The sequence below is a fragment of the Antedon mediterranea genome, chromosome 4, assembly GCF_964355755.1.
Source record: "Antedon mediterranea chromosome 4, ecAntMedi1.1, whole genome shotgun sequence".
In the NCBI taxonomy this organism is placed as follows: domain Eukaryota; kingdom Metazoa; phylum Echinodermata; class Crinoidea; order Comatulida; family Antedonidae; genus Antedon; species Antedon mediterranea.
In genome coordinates this window covers 31,750,027-31,768,577 of record NC_092673.1, presented here as the reverse complement: position 1 = coordinate 31,768,577, position 18,551 = coordinate 31,750,027, and the positions used below count along the sequence as shown (strand labels likewise).

General features: G+C 33.2%; 2 protein-coding genes across 3 annotated transcripts; one reads left to right on the top strand and one right to left on the bottom strand.

Annotated features, from left to right (window-relative positions):
* Positions 1 to 439: 439 nt before the first annotated feature.
* Positions 440 to 6,435, top strand: LOC140046618 (tRNA methyltransferase 10 homolog C-like). Its single transcript, XM_072091311.1, is given in 3 exon segments — positions 440 to 2,693; positions 5,442 to 5,625; positions 5,628 to 6,435. Coding segments are annotated over 3 exon segments (1,197 nt in total). The 5' UTR covers positions 440 to 2,243; the 3' UTR covers positions 6,191 to 6,435.
* On the bottom strand, positions 6,329 to 18,516 carry LOC140047302 (ribonuclease 3-like). Of its 2 annotated transcripts, XM_072092235.1 has the most exons (23): positions 18,413 to 18,514; positions 17,349 to 18,094; positions 16,841 to 17,021; positions 16,528 to 16,675; positions 16,233 to 16,384; positions 15,965 to 16,132; positions 15,432 to 15,590; positions 14,983 to 15,064; positions 14,649 to 14,875; positions 14,235 to 14,362; positions 13,696 to 13,903; positions 13,496 to 13,603; positions 12,996 to 13,358; positions 12,476 to 12,694; positions 12,158 to 12,211; positions 11,901 to 12,004; positions 11,536 to 11,641; positions 11,063 to 11,207; positions 10,218 to 10,300; positions 9,625 to 9,728; positions 9,213 to 9,305; positions 8,760 to 8,806; positions 6,329 to 8,530 (listed from the first exon to the last, which is right to left on the bottom strand). In XM_072092235.1, exons 1-23 carry the CDS (start codon positions 18,461 to 18,463, stop codon positions 8,298 to 8,300), a joined length of 3,909 nt encoding a protein of 1,302 aa, XP_071948336.1. In that variant the 5' UTR covers positions 18,464 to 18,514; the 3' UTR covers positions 6,329 to 8,297. The 2 variants fall into 2 exon arrangements, 1 of the variants encoding a protein (XP_071948336.1); XR_011844925.1 differs by lacking the exon at positions 6,329 to 8,530 and having other exon boundaries at positions 8,791 to 8,806; positions 10,196 to 10,300; positions 18,413 to 18,516.
* Between the last annotated feature and the right edge of the window lie 35 nt (positions 18,517 to 18,551).

The following is an 18,551-nucleotide window of genomic DNA, read 5'->3' as shown; positions in this document are numbered from 1 at the left end:
AACAAAGATTGAAATAAAAAATATTCGCTCCAAAATTACAAGTTGTCGATTTTGTTTACGGTTGCAATGTGATAAGTGACGATATTAAAACGGGTGTTTTTTCATATCGGTATTACGTTTACTGACACTGTCAAAAGACATGTTTAATGAAGTTCCATTTCCGCCAACCACAATTGTCCTCATCATCAAAGTAAACAAAAAAAGAAACTGACTTCTGAAGCATTGCCTGTGGTGAATACAAAAAGAGTTACTCTCTATACATCTTTATTAAGTGATGGTGAATTTTTATCGGGCTTAACCACTCTAACCCCCAACCTTCTATCTCACTTGTGGATGAGACGACTATTCAACAGTCTCCCGATTTTCAACAGATTGTCGACGTCCCGCTTCTAATGTTTGCATATCCCTGCCATGAATTTAACAAAATTAAAAAAACAGGTTACCGGTTGTGTAATGACCATTTAAATATAGAATTGACACTATACACAAACAAATCTAAGAGAATTATATACTATTATAACGGGTTAACGATCGAGCAAAATCTTCAGAATGTGATGCCTATTGTTCCTTCTATTAGCCTTTTGTCAAATCATAATTTGAATACAGTATAATTTTTGATTTTGACAATAAAAAAATATAAAATAAAGTTTCGTTACTTCACGGTAAGCTATTGGGACGAACTGTCATCGGCCCGGGAAATATTTTAAGAGCTGAAATTGGTTTTCAGATCGACACAACGTATCCACGCAAAGTGCGCCGTAAGGAAATAACCTTTATTGCGTGTCATCACAAGTGGGAATCGACGTGTTCAACACACCGGGAGGGGATGCAAAATAGATAGATGAATATTTTCTTACGTTGCGCATCGATACGATACGTTGCGGTAGGATTTTTTTGTTAGTGGTTTATACGTTGGTTAATGAAATATTTATTTTACTTTTTAAATTTTTCTTTACATAGTACTGTCGTTTCACCAACCACACTAAATATTCTGATACCGATATATTATTTGTCTATTATGAATACATTACAAAACATTTTGAAACTGCCGATTAAGTAAAACAGCAATAGTATACAATGGGAAAATGTAAAAGTTTAAATACAATACAGGAAAATGAATATCTATATATTGTATTTATTTATACATTTAGATACAGTAATAAACAATAGGCAAATATTATAGATAAAAAACACATAGCAACATATGAAATCAAAATACGGACACTTTTTATATAGGCTCTAAAATAAGCCTCAAAAAGCCTACCGCCATCCTTTACTTTTTACAATTTACTTTTATGTAGTTTATTTCTATACTTATAAACAATTGGCTATGGTTTTAAATTGTAGGCGACGTGTGCTACAAAGTTATCGCAACAAGTAACATTTAATATTGCATTCAATTCAATGCTCTGTGCAAGGTCCGTCGCCTTGCAAATAGCGCGATGTGTTTGTTCGTAAAACCATATCACATATTAACTCCATTGGTGAAAACGCGTGAGCTTGTTTTCATAGATAAAGTCATGTTTTTTGATAACATAACAATTAAAATCGAAATATTTTTTTAGAATCTGTAAATTCAAGGTGTTATCACGATTTTGTATGATTTTGGTCGAATTTTGTGCACACTACCATTTTGTAGGGTCTTCGCTTTCGACACACCCCCTACAAATACAATAAGGCGAAGCTAGTAGGCCTACTCGTAGTGACCAGGCCGCGACACCAGGCCTGCTTACCTACTATAGTACTACTAGAGTGACAGTAGTGGTAGAGTTAAGCAGGAGGTTAGTTGAGAAGTAAGCCCATTCTAAGTAGGCCTAGCCTAGGCCTGAATACATAGTGTTCATACTACTAATCTACGCCTGGTATGGCCCGGTAGGCTTGTATGATTTAAAATGATATCAAGTACATGTTAAGTGTTATATACATAGCCTATATTTCTTTCCAGAAACAAATTTAAATGGGTTAAAACTTCCGCAATATGTTCAACGCTACAAAACATCACTTATCACAGAGGGCGGTCTTCAGTTTCTGAATAAACCTAATCAATATTTTAGCATATACTTGATAAAATTTTATATCATAAAATTTTACGGGGCGATAGCTTAGTGTACCTAGGCTTTGTTTTATTAAGAAGTTGCCCTTTTCATGACTAAACTGTCTGTGCATAATGAAAGTTGGAATTGCCATTGATTGGTTACCATGGTTATTCAATAATTATTTTTGCGTTAAATTCACAGATAGAAATGTATCACCTCTTGAAATTGGTAAGAACAATTAAAAAGAAACATATCTATCAATCAAGATATTACTGTTCTATTACAAATGAATCTAGTAAAGAAACGTCTTATGATAGAGGACTTGAAGAGGCAAGAGAGTTAATAGAAGAAATGAGGCTTTCAGGCAGACAAGTCCCACAACAAATCAGTGATGCAGATTTAGAACATTTTGCTTCTATCAAATCTAAAAAGCAAAGGAAAAACTTTATGACTTTCATGTATCGTAGAGAGTGTTTGCGACTGAAGGATAAGGAAAAGCGTCTTGAAAAACGGGAACAAAGAAAAATAGAATCCGAAGAAAGTACCCTTACCAAAGCTGAATGCCTTCGCTTACCATTCACAAAGCATTCGAATGCTACTCCTGGAATGCTATTATTGGCATTCGAAGGGCTAATACTTAGCATTCGAATACTAGTGGTATATAAGCATTCAATGACTGAATTTAGCATTCGAATGCTTCTTAGCATTCACTAAGCCTTCGCTAAGCCTTCGCTAAGCCTTCCTTCGAATGCTTCTTAGCATTCACTAAGCCTTCGCTAAGCCTTCCAGGGAGCCGAATTATGTAAATGAGCTAAGCATGAATGGTAGCACTAGCATTCGAATGCTAAAAGTAGCATTCGAATGCTACTAGTTGAATGCTATACTAGCATTCGAATGCTAAATCTGGAAGGCTTAGCCTAGCATTCGAATGCTAGTAGGGGAATGCTAGGCTAGCATTCGAATGCTAGCCTAGCATTCGAATGCTAGTAGATGAATGTGTTATTGAGCTTTTTTAGTGGGCGTGGTCTAGCATTCAAAACTACACATTCAAATATTGGTACACTGTTACACTGTGAATGCTAGTGAGCGAATTAAATGCTAAAGCATTCAAATTCTACAGTGGGAAATGTTGTGATCCAGATTTCTCACTTTTTTTATGAAGAATCTAAAATGAAAAGCGAAAAAATTCTTCAAATATACAATAAGAGACATTAAAATAAAAGATGTCTTTACTTTAATTATTAAAAAATCAAATTTAATTAATATATTTTCGTCGATACTGGATATTTAACATTCCCAAACAGAAATAAAGTATCAAAAAGCTATCAAACGTATAAACAGCAAGAGAGTGTAATACTTATACTGTATATGACAAAAAGGCCATATACAAATGAACAATTATCAAAATTAACTACTTTAAAATATTTAATATAAAACTTCAATTGACACCATGAATTTCCTTATGGAGGCATCTTCAAAGAAATATATATATACACTATATATAAAAGGCAAATTACTGAAAAAAATGACAATGCTGTGGATCTCAATGGAGATACAAACTAAAGTAAGCAAAAAGCTAAAAAATTATCAATTAGCAGAGCTATTGGCAACACTAGCACTTTATCTGTGCAAGTGAGAATACTTGGACAAAATTGAGAATATAAAGATATGATAAATGAAAATAAAAATTATATATAAAATATTTATCTATTTATATAGACTCCTGCGTGCATTGGTGCATTTAGACACAAACTTCTTGTTAAATTCTACCAGGCTAACAGGAGTCCAATCATTTTTTACTGCCACGACCTTGATATACTCTGCAAAAAAAAATATTGAAATATGTTAATGAAATAAAAAACCGACACCCTGTGAAAAGAAATTAAAGATAAAAAGAATGATTAAGCAATTAAAACAAAGAGAAATGGTGGGATTCAATTTTCCCTCATATTTAATTGATCATTGAAGGCATGTTTATAAGACATGAACATGTTAAAATAGGTTTAAAATTTATAGTTAAATACCTCTAATGGCATCAACAGATGATTTGTCCAATGCATTCCTGTTGGACTCTTTATTTTGTTTTCTATGTTCCTTTATGAACAGTCAGTATATAGCAGATAAAACTGAATTATGCACTATATTCTCTAGTCTGTAGAAGGACTATTATATTAGTATCATTCAGGTTTAATAAAAAGGATTTTATTTAATATTTACCCTTTTTAAAATAAATACATGTTGTGTTACTGTTTTTATTCATTTCAAATATTGGAATTAAGGAAATAATCTGCCATTGCATAAAAATGCCTCCATCATCCCATTGTCTTATAATAAAATAAACGATGGAGTGAAAACCGCTTTTATTTAAAATTGCTTTTATAGTTTAGTTAGCCCTTCTTTTTGATAAGTGATACAATGTGGTTCTAGAGTATACTATAACTAGCCTAGGCCAGCTACACAATATAACCAGGGAGTGACTTAGGGGATTCGACTTTTGATAGGACTTTTTGATAGTATCACCACCACTGAATCCCAAACCACTCACTATCTACTGTAGCCTAGCCCTGGTCCCTCTCTGCTGAACTCAACTTAGTAGGCTGTGTGTGGCTATACTGATCCTCCTATTATTATTAGGCCTAGCTAGTTAGTAGCCAAATACAGAATGATAAAAGAACAAGTATAGCAACTAGCTACAATACCTTTTATATCAGCAAAATCTGTGTCAGGTTTGCCAGCAGGTAAGCTGTAAAAAGAAGGAAGGCTGCAGTCTACTGTAGGCATCCTCACTCACTCAACTCAGCCTTTTTCTAGCCATTTGGTCTCTTGAATTTGAATTGGTGGTTGTTTTTTTGGCAGTTGGTGAGGATTGATCTGATTGGTTGAGCATTCAATTATTTCCCTGTTTACCATTCAAAATCTCTTCCTGAATGCTACCAATGATCTTAGCATTCACACTACCATTCAACATATCTCCCTGAATGCTACCAATGTTCTTAGCATTCACACTACCATTCAAAATATCTCCCTGAATGCTACCAATGTTCTTAGCATTCACAATACCATTCAGAATATCTCCCTGAATGCTACCAATGATCTTGGCATTCACACTACCATTCAAAATCTCTTCCTGAATGCTACCAATGATCTTAGCATTCACACTACCATTCAAAATATCTCCCTGAATGCTACCAATGAACTTAGCATTCACACTACCATTCGGGATAGCTTCTGAATGCTTATTGACTCTTGTAAGCATTCCTAAAGAATGCTTGGAAACTTTTCTTAGCATTCCGATTAAGTGGTTTTAACCATGAATGCCTAAATTCTAAAAATTACCTGTAAATTAGCATTCGAATGCCTAGTGAATGGTTAGCGAAGGCTATTTAAGCATTCTCCTTTGGTAAGGGTAAGGAGTATGAAACACCATTAGCAAATACGTTGTTTCTCAAAAGGAATCAACGTATTTTGGAGTCTGATAATTGGAAACTGTCTCAAGGAATGAAATTTGGTCAGAATGTTGTGTTTGATTTTTGCTATGACCAGTATATGCAACGAAGAGATGCTATCGCCCTAAGTATGCAAATGGTTATGTAATACATGCAAATAAGAAAGCTAAGGAGTCTTTTCACATACACTTTGTTAACCACCTAGAGGGTTCACTATCGCATAAAGAATTTGTGCGTACAACAACAAAGGACGCATACAATAAGATGATGGTGACAATGAGTTCACAATCTTTACTGGAAAAATTTCCAAAAGAGAACATTATTTATCTGTCGCCAGATTCACCAAACATAATGCGCACATTTGATGACACTAAGACGTACGTTATTGGTGCTTTTGTTGATGCAACTCAAATACAAAAAGGATTGTCTTTAGGTATTGCAAAAAGATTAAATGTTTCTCATGTACGATTACCAATTGATTACTACTTAAAGTGGGGAAGTGGTGGGCATAAGTCTCTGACTTTAGATCAAGTAATTAAGATACTATCAGCAATGAAAGAAACAAATGATTGGAAAGAAGCTATGAAACATGTCCCTATTAGAAAACACACAGGAATGAAAACATGTGGCCAAAATCAATCAACATCCAGCGGACAGGAACCCGCAGCCAAAGACAACTTTATTTTTAGTCGGGCACTGAGACCATAGTTGCCATTTCTGGCATTATTATGCTTTTTGGCATTATTTAGCCGTTTTTAGCATAATCTGGCATAATTTTGTGTTTTTTGAACAACCAAAAAAATAATATAATACAGAACAAAAATAAAATATTTGTTTAATCTTGCAATTTAATACATATCACCTTACACAATATCATATCGTACAAAACAGATCTGTTCGGGTTTTCCGTACAATAGTTCTTCCATCCTTTTGTTTCGGACTTAAATATATATACGTACCATTTATTTGTATCAACAACAAAATAATACAGTATTTCTTTCACAAGAATATTTCTATAAACTTATTTGATACAAAACGGATATGCAATGAGCTGAAGCTCTTAAGCGCATTACCCTATAATACAGATATCTAATTAGCAAATAAAACAATAAAAGTACAAATAGAAATAAAAAGTAAAAGTAACAAAAGTGAACTCTACATGAGTGAGTATTTATTTATTAATAGTTGTTGTATTTCCTTTTTAAATTTTCCGATTTTAGTTTCACACTTTATGTTTTCAGGTAAACGGTTCCAAATACTGTATATACTTCTTTGTCCTATATTTGTTCTTTTTAGAGGAATACGGAAATTACTCATAAATACAGCAGTGTACTTGTCATACAAGTCAAAAATATTCAATAGGTTTTTGTTATAGAATAAATTTGCTGATGGATGCTGATAATGCACTTTACATATAATTCTGATCGCTCGTTTTTGAAGTATATGTATTCTCTGTAGCTTTGTTGCCCCCGCAACTCCCCAAATAGTTATTGCATATATTAGGTGAGGTAAAATTAACGAGTTGTACATTATTAACAAAACATCTGATTGAACAATATATTTAAGTTTGTTCATTACACCAATGACCCTTGCAATTTTCATAGTAATGATATCTATGTGATCATGGAATGTTACAAACTCATCAAGAATGACACCTAAGAACTTAATTTTACTAACTCTTTCAATTTCAACATCATTAATCATTAGTTATTGGTATCTTTTTTCTTATACATGCTTCTAAATTCGATAAACTTGGTCTTCTTTGTCATAAATTTTAGAAATACAAGGCAAGACTGAAACAGGTCTATAATTTTTTATGTCATTTTCATCGCCACCCTTAAATATAGGCACAGTTCTGGCAATCTTTAATTCATCTGGAAAGCAACCAGTTGTCAATGATATATTAACAATATGTTTAATCGGTATTGTTGGCATTGCAAAAATGGTTTAATATAAGGAGCACCAATTCCATCATTACCAGGTGACTTACTTATATCTAGATTATCAATATATTTCTTAATGTCATGTTCATTTACTGGCCTAATAAACATAGAATTTGTTAAGATATTAAAATTAGTGACTTATTTCTATTTTATATCACTGCGCTCCACTAGTGCTAAATTTGGTCCACTGGAGCAGCTACCGAAGTACTATTTCTATTTCGTAAGTAAATAAAGGCATAAATGGCGCTCCGTAGAAGTAGAGAATGCTCGATCGTCGAAATGACGCTCTGAATATACCTCGCATGTGACGTGAATTTAGTGACGTCATATAGTAGGCGCGTTGCCTTTATATTATTTTAAATATTATGCATACATAAATATTTATTTGTAAACAATATTTCGCAGTACTGTACAGTACTTGCCTAATTTCATGTTACAATACTTGATTTACTAAATAATATTCATGTTTTTTTATTGGGAATTTAAAGCACTATTTACTGTACAATATGGAATATAACAACAAAGAGCAGAGTAAATAATGGCCTAAAAGTGAAGTATAAAGTATAGCACAAATTATACATCCTAAAGTCTGCTTTCCTTGCTTCACAATGAATTGCCTTTATTATCATTATACGGAGAGTATTTGACAAAAGTACTACAACGTTTTTTAACCTAGATTGAACTAAGTCTTTTCCAGGGAATATTCTGTAGAGGTGTGGTAACACATTTTTACAGTACTGTATTTTCCACCTGTTGACAAAAGAATTAACAAAACCTCTGCTTTTCACACTCAACGTGGTGCCACTGTAAAACAATTTTATAAATAGATTGTCATTTATTAAACTATGCACTGTACTACTTTTATTCATTTTCTACCATGGTGAATCCATCCGTCTTCTTTTAAACGTTCTTTCTGCTTCTCTTTCTCTATAGCAGCTTTCATTGTCTCTTCTGTCGTTTTTCCTTCTGTCTCTATTCCTTCCTTCTCTTCTATCTTTCCTCATTTTGTCTTTAATCCTTCCTTGTGATGTTTCTTGCCTTTCATTTTGATCTGGATGAACCTTTCCCAGAAGATGTTTCTGATGCTGAAGTTGTGGAAAGTCATCTAAAAAAAGAAAGAGAAATCATCACTTATAATTTAAGTTTATTGTAAAAAAAAATACAATCTTATTATATTGATTGATTGATGTTTGGTCTATTATTTCAGTTGTCTGCTAAGTTAATAGCCTATAGATAAATATCATAAGTTTGTATACTACAAACATGATGAATTTACTACGTATGTGTATTGTGCCTTTTTTTGTAACAAAATACTTTAAAAAATCTCAACTTACAAGTTTCCAGGGCATTTTTTGCAGCAGCCATCTGTGCATCTTGAACACTAATAATAACAATAAATGTCGATATAAGTTTGTAGTACAACACCACATATATTAGTTCTGAAAAGACGTTTCAATCAATATGCTTTGATGGTCCTCAGGAGTGAGAATGCAGAAAGTCCAGGAAACTTGGAATATAAGTGGAAAGGGTGGGACTGGTGTGAAAGCCAGAAACAATGGCAAGTTCACACAGTGGGAGGGATTGAAACTAGCTGTAGAAGAGCATTGTTTATGAGTTTATGAATTGTTTTTTTAGCAATGTTATAATGAATACCGGTACATACAATTAGGGATCATGCTACTGCAGTTACTCCAGTAATTACATTGTGTTTACTCTTTAACTTTTTCAATTATTTAGCAATCTTTTTTGGGTAATCATCTAAACTGTCTTTAAAGTTAAATGCTTACTTTGATGCTGTTCCTGTTCCAATTCGTTTGTTTCTAAAATATACAGCAACAGTATATCGCCTAGTGTTTGTTGGACCAGTCTGTTGAATAACCCTGTCACATGAAAACAACAATGTTATATTGATACAATGTAATACCTCTATATAATAATGTTATACAGTATATAATCCAAGAAAAATTTAAACAAAGCGCAGATACTGTATGTAGGGCTAGCGTATAAACATCAAAGCGAGTGAGGACTAAAAACTGCTATTTCAAAACATATATATATATCAAAATTGACCTGGCATTTCTCCCTAACATCACAAATAGCATACATTATTACTGTTTATAAACTAATGAATTAATGTCTAGTTTCTCTATAATGTTATACAGTATGTAATGTTATATTGTACAAAACATGTAGACTCACTTATAGGTAGGTAATTCCGGTTCTTTGTTTTCTTGTCTTAATGTCAAACAACATTGTTGAAGTTGTGACTTTGAATCGTTCCAATCCTGACTTCTGATAAATTCCTAGTTGATGATAAAAATAAATATATGACATATACAATATAAATCAAGTCACATGTTTAATGGCAATCTTATAAAAGTTATCTTAAGCTCTGTCTACACTATCTAGTTGGACAAAAAAAGTGCCCAATTATGGTAGTGATATGCCCATATATAGTAGTGCTGACATCATCATGTCCATATATGGGCACATCACATTATTTGTCAATAAAGTTTGTTAGTGTAGACAGAACTTAAAGTATACCTATCACACTCTTATTGCCAGCCTAAAAAAACTTGATTTGTTGGCCAAGCAAAACTTGAAGGAAGGCTAGGTTGGCCGATTCTGATTATCAATTATGTATTATGTTTATTGAGCACACAATGTTATTAAGCCATATTCAAATTAGAATATGACTATTTTTCAAACAATACCAAAATAAATTAATCATGGCAATGTATTGCATATCTGCAGTTAGTCTATTGTTTACTTCTTTTCAGCATGCAACTTACACTTAGTCTTGGGAAGAAACAGACATCACAAAAAACTTGGACAAATTCCAGTCCACGGTCAACATACAGAGCACCAAGAAAAGCTGTTTAAATAAAATGATTAGGTATAAATTAATGAAAGAAATTCTGATCCATTTTATGAATTCTTTTATTGTAATGTTGTAAATATAATTCACAATTCAACCATTGGATGCTATGTTTTATACATTTTTTTTACTTTACTTTATTGCCAACAAAAACAACATAAACAATCATTATTATTATTATTATTATTTATTGCCAAAAACCAGTTACAAACAAACAAAAACACAGAAACTAAGGGAGTAGGCAGGAACCTAAAAATGAACCTAATCACTATAACAAGAGTTCAGGTTCCGTACTCCCAAAGTAACAACAATGATATATAATAAACTATATAAAAATATTTAAATAACAAATAGACGAATCAACAGTGTCAATATAAAATAAACGGATAAAATACATTATAGTCGATTCAACAAAGTCAATATAAAACATCATCATGAACAAACGGTGATAAGATACCAATGGTTTATCCATGTACCGTTTTTTTTATTTTATTTTTTTAAATATTTTATTTAACTTTAGGCAAATTGCCAAGGATAACCACAAGTGAACTCAATCACTGTCCTTCTCTCAAAGGTGGCTCTCCTGTTCACACAACAAACATACAAAAGATGCTCTACATAAACAAAGACTTATTACAAGTGTGAAATTGCAAATTTTCATGAGAAAAAACCATGACATAGGACAGGACTTGGACCCAGGACCCTTAGATTGGTAGTCAAGCATCATAACCACCAATCCACATACCGTTTCATACATACCTTCCAGTAAATCCGCTATTGTCTTCGTAGGCTGCGGTCCAGGTTTTTTACTACGAGTATCAACATCAATTATGTAATTATCTAGGCCTAGCTCTCGTGCAACTGTTGCTTGTGTTCGGTTGTTTACTAGAGAACTTCGAAGAAGCTTAAAATGAAAAAGGTTTAATATATTAATAATCAAAATATATTTACTAAAGGCATATTTTAAAATGCTATTGATTCCAGCAACAACTTCTATTATTATAATTGTGCTGTTTGTAATGAAATAATTTAACTGGTAGATACACCATACTTCAATAAATAATTTCTTTGTAATGCTGTTTTTTTTTTGTAGCTACTAGAGTAATTATTATAATTTTGTTGTTGTAATAAAATAATTTGAATGGTAGATACACATCATACTTCAGCTTTTAAATAATGTCTATCTTTGTAATGTTATATTTTTTATTTATAAAATGTCAATACCAACTTACCGATAAGTGTCCTTCATGATGGTCTGGGAAATGCCTGTACAGGTAACATGACGTGATAATTTGTAAGACTGAATCACCAAGAAACTCCATGCGTTGATTATGGCCTCTGTAATATGAATGTATTAAAATATTTAGTAATAACTACTACTGATAATTAAAACAATTGATGATGAACTAAAACAATAAAACTGTTTTTATGAAGAGTGTGGTTCATTATCTTTATAGATGGACTGTTATTGTAGTTGGTCATCTGTGGACTATACCATTCTGAAATGGGGTGTTCTAAATTCATTTTTGTTTGTCAAGATACTTAACTACAGTATAATATACTGTATATAAAGAACTACCGGACATACTTATTTTACCTTGTAAGGTTGTTGTATCCCACAGTTCTTTGCGTAAATGCTCGAGCCAGAAGACGAATATTCTTGAAATAAATACCAGTTGAATCTTCTAACTGGTTTAATTTCTGAAACAAATGGAAATTTGGATCATTCATTCAAATATTTAAAAGGTATCATAATTATTCTAATCATTAAAACCAACAGACTCCACCGGTTGATTTGACTGTCGGCTTGTTGTAAACATTATTATTGGCAAGTCTAATATTGTTTATATTTACCTGAAGGACTGGATATGATTCTATCATGTGACGGTCACCATCAGGACATTCAATCTACAAATAAACCAAATCTAAGTTAAATTTACTATAGTACTATGTAACACTAGAACCTGTATTAAGTGGACACCTTCAGGACCCAACAAAGGGTTGGTCGTAGTGTTAAAACCTATATTTCACTTTTGTGTTAAAACATATTTTGATGGGAAAGTGTCCCCTTAATGGGGGTATTCCCCGAGTAAAGGTATCTCAAAAGAGGGGCTGTGCCATACACTTTTCCAATAACCTTAAAATCATACTGTATGCACGGCTAGATCTCACCTGCAGAGGATGTCTAGGGCATCCATTCCAGATATCTCTTAGCACTTGTTTATTGAAGAGAACACTTGAGAACGTTTTATTGACATATTCAAGGCCCGATTCAAGATACATAGCACCCATCAACGCTTCAAAGCAGTTAGCCATGGCGTGTCGAAGGTCAGATTTACGGCAAAGATCAGGTCCATGTGCGTAGAGTAGGTAGTGGTCTAACTTCAATTTCTGAAAAATAACAATGTATTAATTTAATTATAAATCAAGGTAGATTTATAAAACATCTCAAATGTATTGAGTATTTGTTAGAAAGCATCTTTTTTATTTATTTAAGTTTTAAAGTATAAAAAGTGACACAAAAAACAGTGTAATAGCCTATGAATTATCATAACTCTACACTGTACCTCTTTAAACAAATATACATGAATACAACAAAGACGATTTTGTAGATTGGTGATGATTGACACTGTCAATGAAAAATAATTAATTTAAAAAAAAAAAACTTTAAGAAAAACCATTATGTACAAACCTTGGCTAAAACAGCAAGATGTTGATTCTGCACAATAGCTTGACGAAACGTTGCCAGCCCTCCTTCTTCAATATCTGGAAACAACAAGTACAAATGCGTGCTGGTGATAAACTCTACAACGGCATCACCTAGAAATTCTAGCCGTTCGTAATGATGGATGTGAGAGGGCGTTTCATCATCCTGCGCCATTTTTGACATCGTGTTTATGAGTATGTTGATTCCTTTCTTGCGGTTGTACATTTCTTGTTTGCCTTTTTCATCCCCATAGTCCGGGTGCCGCATGCCGCAGTTGTAAAGCGAGTTTCTGACGTGATCTGGGTTCATGCCGTAACCTTGGCCGAACGACGGATGAGTCATAGCATGCTGGGAAAAATCAAACAAATTTTATTCATATAAATACTGCTTTAGATTTCTAAGTAAATTTACACAAAAAGAGTGTAGAGTACCTTTTCTTTGCCTTTTAATATTAGTCATAATCAAATAAAAAGAAAGAGCGATACCTTCAGTAGAACTTTATCTGTAAATACATAACCAATAGATTTCTCCAAATTATGAAGACAAGTAAAGTATCGTATATGGTCCACCAAAACAGGAAGCATTAAGGCATGCTGGGAAAAAAGAAAAGATTTATTAACAATGTAATAAATTAAAAATGAATTTTAACATAACTCCAAGTGAGACCTTAATCTGCATATCATACCTGACATATATCAGATTTTAGGCCAGTCACATAGGCGCCCTCACAGTTCAGTTCTGCCGTAACCTCACGAGACATGTTCTTTGAAAGACGTATGGCCTGTAGTTGTTCCGATCGCTCTGTAAGCTTTCGTCGGTCAGCTGCTGTTACTTTAGGTTTATTTGAAATGAGATGCTGTAGCTTTAAGATAGACTTGAACAACTTTTGATATCTAAATGTAAAAAAAAAGTTGTTAGAACAGAAAAAAAAACAAACATCTGCTACTTAACACGACTATTAAAAAGTAAGTCTCATATTCATTTTAAACGTAAAGGAGTTAGCTGTTAGGAGCTCATTGTACTAAACCTTTGTATTATGTGGTAAGGTGGGCAGTTCCTTCCTCAACGTTCCCCTCTAGTATTTCTAACAAGACACTCATTGACAACTGTGTGGAACAGGAGTTGTTATCAGGAATTGAACTCAGGTCTTTTTTATGATAGTAAATGTCCTAACTCCTAACATAACTATTAATATAAATTAGAAAAAAGCTATATTTGCCGTACTGATGGTCGCCAGCGTATGTTAGTTGAATAGGTCGCACTCCAAAGTGAACTATGGTAGGAAATGGTTGAGGCTGGTCCATTTCTTCTTCTTCTCTGTCTATCTGGTCGACACGGATAGAACTAGGCTTCTGCAACAAGAAGTAACAAACAAATTTAGCTAAACAAATTATAGAAAATCAACTTAATTTCTGCCTGTACAAAATTTTGTAAGGAAAGACTTTTTGTTATCTATAACATGTGAAATGAAACAAAAACCTAAAATTGAATAGTTACCCCGCCAGAAAAAAGTTCCAGATCTGTAAACATTTTTTTGAGATGGGAGTTCTAAAATGAAATCCTAAAATTCAATGACCTCTAACCTCTAGGTATAGCAATTTACAAGTATTAAAATGACAAATTAAAATTGTATGTTACCTTGCCAGGAAATGTTAAGATTGAATTCTTCATGTCTTCCGCAAAACTCTGCCAATCAATGTCATCGTACTGCTGCCATTTCATCTCCTCCAGGACGTCCATGAAGCTGTGACCTTTACGTAGAAGCGCCTGCATCACATGGTGCATAGATAGGATCTCTTTGCCATTGTTGGGAAGTGATCTGGCAAATCGAGGCATAAAATGGAAAAGCTGGCAACCCTCTTTAGCTGAAAATAAATTGTTGCATGATAACATCTGATCACATGTGATAACAGTATCTTCAGTTCCATGAAACGAAAGTGTGAATGTACCTTAAAGGTCAAAGTTCACATACCTTTGTAATGGAAATCAAGTAGTTCAAGTACCTCATCAAACAGGAAATTGGCAAACAAATCCATACCACAAATTGTGAAATTCTATATAATTAGATATTTCAAATTAATTAAAATAAACAAATTAAGGAACTGAACAAAATACAAATGCAAAGCGACATAGGGCTTGCTAGATACTTGAAGATACACATAACTTGACTAATATATAACAAGCTTTTATGAAGTCAGCAATTATCAATTTTCCTGAAAATTAATATGCATGTTCTGTATTAGTACAGTATGCTAAAAAATCAAGATGATATTCGATAATTGACTTTGTAGATGCAAAGACAAAGCAAGTACTATACTGAATAAAATGTGCAAGATTTACAGTAGTAACAGTGGCTCAGACAGTAAATAAGCATTAATGTTGTATCATAAAATAATACTGTCCTCATAACAATAATCCTACCTCAGGCATGGCTTCAGGTAAAAAGTGTATTGTGTATTCAATCTGGAATCTGATAACAGTACACGTAGGTATATCATCTAACGGGAAATGTGAAAACAATGAAAAACCTTCAAAGATGTACTCCCTGTCATCGTACTCTATCACCGTTGGCTGATGCGTCTATAAATTAAAAATTCTGATATAAGGCCTAAAAAAAGTAAATGTTTGCTCTCAACATAGAGATAGTTTAGTTCACATCTCTATGCTCTCAATCAACATTCCCAATGTTATGTTCTACAAAAAAATATGTTTTAATGTCGTCATTTTATATTAAAATATCATTAGTATAATACTTCTTTTGAAATAAGATTGCATGAGCTTATTCCAATTAGTTATCCATATAGGTTATATTAACTAAAACTACAACAAAAAAACATTTTTATATATTTTTAAAAATGGCCATTAAATAATTAAATTTTAAAATTATATTAGGAACAGCAACTGAAAAAGTTTAAACTAATGATAGTTTCAATTTTAAGTTTGTTGAGTCTCACCAAGAAATTTTTAGCTGGAGACATTGTAATCCGATAGTGATGAAGTTTGCCAGCATTGTTAGTAAGTGGGTCACACAAAGGAATAGCTGTTTCTCCTGGAAATATATTGTGTTGAATCCCTATCTTCCTTGCTGTTGGTGTACAACTGCACAATGGGCCTTCATTAAGCTAAAAATAAAGAATCAATTTTTTTTTTAAACTTTTAAAAACAACATTTATTTTGAATTCCCTTGCTGACACTGAAGCTTTGATAGTAAACATGACCAACCTCTCCAGCATCATTGTACCAGAGGTTCTTGTGAAGACGATGTGGATGCTGTTCTTTGATCTTAAAAGATTCCAGAGGATCAAAGTCTTCAGAATCACTTTCTGATGTGCTTGAGTTAGATGAGGAAGATGAGCATGATGAGTCAGAACAGTCTGTAAAAAAAAATTATTTAACTAGATTTGCATCGATTTAAATAAAGATAATTGATTTTTAAAAGATATTGTAATTGATTAATTTTCTCAGAATCTTTAATTTTTTATAATATATGATAGGATAAAACAGTAATCAGAAATACCTTTATGAACATGCCAATGTCGTTTTGGTGCTGGAAGTTCAACTGGTGGTTGATTTGCCCGTACCCTCTTGCCCCTTTCAACTATTTGTGTTTGAAATTTCTCAAGAAGTTCTTCCAGTTTAGTTGTTGCAGCCATCGTTGATTGATTCTTTTTTTAAATGAAGACAATAGTTTTTAGGAATTTTAGTTTCTATTAATTTTTCTGTTTAAATGTGATATTGATGGAATATAATGAGGATGATGATGATAACATGATAAGGATGATATGATAATAATGATACATATAAATAGGAGAAAGCAGTACAGTTTATACCTTCTGTTTGCTAGGCTCACTTATGTAGAAGTTCTCTTTTGGTGAACATTGTATCCAGGGAGGGGTTACCTGTTTCTCTTCTTGCTCATCATCTTTTACCCTCTCTTTGCTGCTTTGAGATGTGGTGAAAAATGCAGCTTCTTTCTCTAGGTTATCCCACCTGTCTTTTCTCGATATTGACCTAAAAAAAAAAAAATAATGATGTTAAAGGAATGAAAGATGATGAATATTAAGCTATGTCTACACTATCAAACTAGTTTGACAACAAAATGTGATGTGCCCAAATATGGTAGTGATATGACATCATCATGTCCATATATGGGCACATCACATAAAGTTTGATAGTGTAGACAAGTCTTAATAGGGTCTTCTTTTATAGGAGTGTCTGAAGATAATAATGCTCTGTCTACACTATCAAACGTTATGTGAAAAAAAAAATGATATTTCCATATATGGACATGATGATGTCATATCACTATCTTAAAGCTTAAGAATTATAATTACACACCCTTTCATGGAAACATCATCCTCCACACCATCCATTTTCAATGGTGAATCTTCTCTCCGCTCACTTGCCAATGAAGATTCCTTCTCTCTCCTATATCTATGATCCTCTCTCTTGCCACGATATTCCTTCCGTGATGGCGATCTGTTTGACACTGGTGATGAAACAGAGCTGGGATTTAATCTCTGGTGTTTTCCAGATTGGTATGACCTGTGCCGTGGTGACCTGCTTCTTGATCGACGTTTATGAGAAGTCTGGCGTCCAGATGAAGACTTTGAAGAGGAATATCCATCTGGTCTTCTGTCACTATATGACTGATGTTTGTATCTTGTTCTTTGTTGGTTATAATCATCTCTTTGAATTCCTTCAGAGGAAGATTCTCTTTCAAGTCGGTGTCCTTCTCTTGCTTCTTTTGAAAAGTCTGTCATTCTGGGATTCCACTGATCTTCTTGATAACTTGATGTATAACTATCACTGTGATCATATCGATTTGAGAATCGCTTTTCATGTCGGCTGCCACTTGTCCAAGGTTCATTGTCGAACCTGTGACCAGGATACTCTTCCTCTCTTCTGGGTGGATTTGGTTGGTCATGCTCTAGCCAAGATTGGTGACCTCTTGGCGGAAACTCCCTCCTTTTTTTGTCCCAATAATCGCTGATTTCTGGAACATTTTGTCGGAAACTTGGATAAGGTGGTTTTTCAGATTGGTGAAATGAATGTTGATCAGTCGGATTGCTTTGTTCTCTTCTCTGAAAAAATAGAATGGTCAACAAATAATTTTTTACTCCACACACTTCTCTCTTCCCCTGTCGATACTGGGTAGTTAACACTATGCTTAAGCTATGCTACTATTACTAGGCTTTATGAAGTGTAGATGGAGGAGTTATCCATATCCTAGTAGGTGCTGCCTTGGCACTTGCTGCATACAGTACAGTATGAGTATAGACTTAGTAGATAGGATTAGAAGTTTAGTTAGGCCTAGCTAGGCTAGAGTCTCTAGGCTAAAGTTGTACATGAATGAGACCCTAACATAATTTTGCTCTAAAAGTGATCCTAACATTATATACCTTATAATTGAAATTAGGTAAACGAGTATTATGGTAGTTTTTGTTCTCCATTTAATGTATTAAACACATCGTTTTTAATAAACTTTTTTTAGAAACAATAATATTGATCAGCGCCCTCTATAAAAAAATAATTACGATG

Excerpts from the sequence above, each read along its gene's own strand:
- LOC140047302 (XM_072092235.1), bottom strand. The coding sequence starts at position 18,463 with ATGGAGAACAAAAACTACCATAATACTCGTTTACCTAATTTCAATTAT. Across the intron at positions 16,385-16,527 it reads ACATTGGCATGTTCATAAAG|ACTGTTCTGACTCATCATGC; the intron begins GTATTTCTGATT and ends TTTTTTTTACAG. Across the intron at positions 13,359-13,495 it reads CAGATAAAGTTCTACTGAAG|CATGCTATGACTCATCCGTC; the intron begins GTATCGCTCTTT and ends GATTTTTCCCAG.